Consider the following 2,358-nt stretch of genomic DNA (forward strand, 5'->3'; position numbering starts at 1 on the left):
ATGAGGAAAACTAGATCCCCCAGTCTGATGGTATGATGAAGTCCCAGATGGGCTAATAAAGGATGGGTTCCCAGATGGGCTAATAAATGATGGGTTCCCAGATGGGCTAATAAAGGATGGGTTCCCAAGTTGGGCCATAGGATAACCATGGGATGATAGTAGCGAGAGAAAAGGCTGTGAACCCATGGTCATGGGATCTACCTGAGTCTGTGGGGGAGGATACCCCATAGATGACTGCAGTGGCATAAAATGTTGAGAGGTCGTAGACATGGGCTCTACCTGACTCTGTGGGGGAGGACATACGGCCGACTGAGGAGCCTCACATACCCTTATCCTCGGGCGCTGCTGACCCTTACCCCTATCGGTTCGGGGCGGCATTTTATCTACAATCAATAAACACATGTAATACATCCTACATTAAGTAACATTACACAGTACATTAAGTAACATTACACAGTACATTAAGTAACAATACATCATACTATCTATTCAAAGTCTTCATCTGTTCTGATACTATCCTCGGATACAAACTCTTCACATTCTTCATCCACATCATTTTCTGTCAACAATGTGGATGCATCAACTTGATGGCCCTCAACCACTGTATCACACAAACTTGTAATTTGTTCAACTTCAATCACATCATTAACTTGAGAAGTTTCATCATCTTGGTAAGCGACATCTTCGACTACTACATCATCGGCTTCGATATGACCCAATGGTTTTGTTTTGATTACAACACACCATCCTCGTTTACGTGGCTGAGTTGAAGGATAAGGAACATAATAAACTTGCCTAACAATATGTGACATTATAAAAGGGTCATACTCTTTGTACCTTCGATCCATACGAATCTCAACTGTAAATACACATCTATTCCAGCTTTTGGACTCTTTGGACCTGGAATGAGGCAAGTCAAAAACATGTATGGTTTTGTCATGCACATCTCAGGAGGGAGGTTGTAAGGGGTAACAATAACTGGCCAACAAGAATATCCACTTCCAGACGCTTGGACATATGGAGTAAAACCATCAGAGCATAGTCCAAGTCTGACATTTCTAGGTTCTGCTGCAAAATCAGGATGTATCATATCGAAGTGCTTCCATGCCGCACCATCAGATGGATGTCGCATTGTGCCCGAACTTGTTTGGTTTGTATGATGCCATGTCATTTGACTTGCACTATGCATTGAAGCAAACATTCTTTTTAACCTTGGTATGATCGGCAGATAAAACATGGACTTCACTGCCACATGTTTTTGCTTACGGTTAATGGCTTTACTGCGAACTTTGTATCTCGGACTCTTACAAAACTTACATTCCTCCAACGATCCATCATTAGTACCAAACTCATTATCGTAAAACAACATGCAACCATTAGTGCAACAGTCAATCTTTCTTACCTCTAAACCCAATTTCGACACCAACCTCTTTGCATCATAAAAACTTGTGGGAAGGTTGTCTTTCGTAGGAGTTGCGTCCAACATCATTTTTGCAAAGAATTCCAAACACTGGTCAGGAACATTCCAATTGGACTTGGCGGCCAATAATCTCACACACATCGATAATTTTGAGTCTGACGACCCTTCAAACAACGGCGTATTCATTTCTTGCAACAATTGATAAAATTTTTGAGCTTCCTCATTCGGCAACTCTTCCTGATCGAAGTCTTGAGGTTCATCATAGGTCACGTTAACCCCAAAAGCATCGCCAACCATGTCACTGATCAAACTAAATTCTTCCCGGTGTTCCATATGTGATCGACTGCTAGAAGCATGTGTAGTCGTAGTCCTTTGTACATTACTCGGCAACTGTTCTCCATTATATGTCCAAACCCAGTAATTTTTAATGAAACCCCTTCTCTTCAAATGACGTTCTACTTCCTCCGGGTCACTAATTATAGGTCTACATTCACATTTTAGACAAGGACATCTTACTCCTCCTTCGCTTAGACAACATTCTTGAGCGAAAGCCCATGTGATAAACCCTTTAACTCCTTCCTCAAAGTTCGGTTTAAGTCCACGTCTTCCTGGATACGTTCTATCGTACATCCAACTACGATAGTAATGAAAATATTCCATACTGCACATTTACAAAATCGTTACTATTTTAATTTCAAAAGTGATATTCCTCTATCGTCCAATTTAAAAATCGTTCTATCGTACATCCAACTAATTATTACGTACAATTTAAAAAAATTATATTATACTATTAATAAATATATAATATAACTATTACATACTTTATTGTTTAAACTAAACATATATTTATAAAACATATACCCTAATATGTGTTATTTAAAAAAAAAACATTTTAGACATATACCCTAATATATATGAAATTAATGTTTTGTTTTTTT

The 2,358-nt window shown here is 38.9% G+C and overlaps 1 protein-coding gene across 1 annotated transcript; it reads right to left on the reverse strand.

Moving 5' to 3' along the window:
* Positions 1-811: 811 nt before the first annotated feature.
* On the reverse strand, positions 812-2,080 carry LOC127082079 (uncharacterized). Its single transcript, XM_051022306.1, has one exon. It carries the CDS (start codon positions 2,078-2,080, stop codon positions 812-814), a length of 1,269 nt encoding a protein of 422 aa, XP_050878263.1.
* Between the last annotated feature and the right edge of the window lie 278 nt (positions 2,081-2,358).

The sequence above is a fragment of the Lathyrus oleraceus genome, chromosome 5 (genome assembly GCF_024323335.1).
Source record: "Lathyrus oleraceus cultivar Zhongwan6 chromosome 5, CAAS_Psat_ZW6_1.0, whole genome shotgun sequence".
In the NCBI taxonomy this organism is placed as follows: domain Eukaryota; kingdom Viridiplantae; phylum Streptophyta; class Magnoliopsida; order Fabales; family Fabaceae; genus Lathyrus; species Lathyrus oleraceus.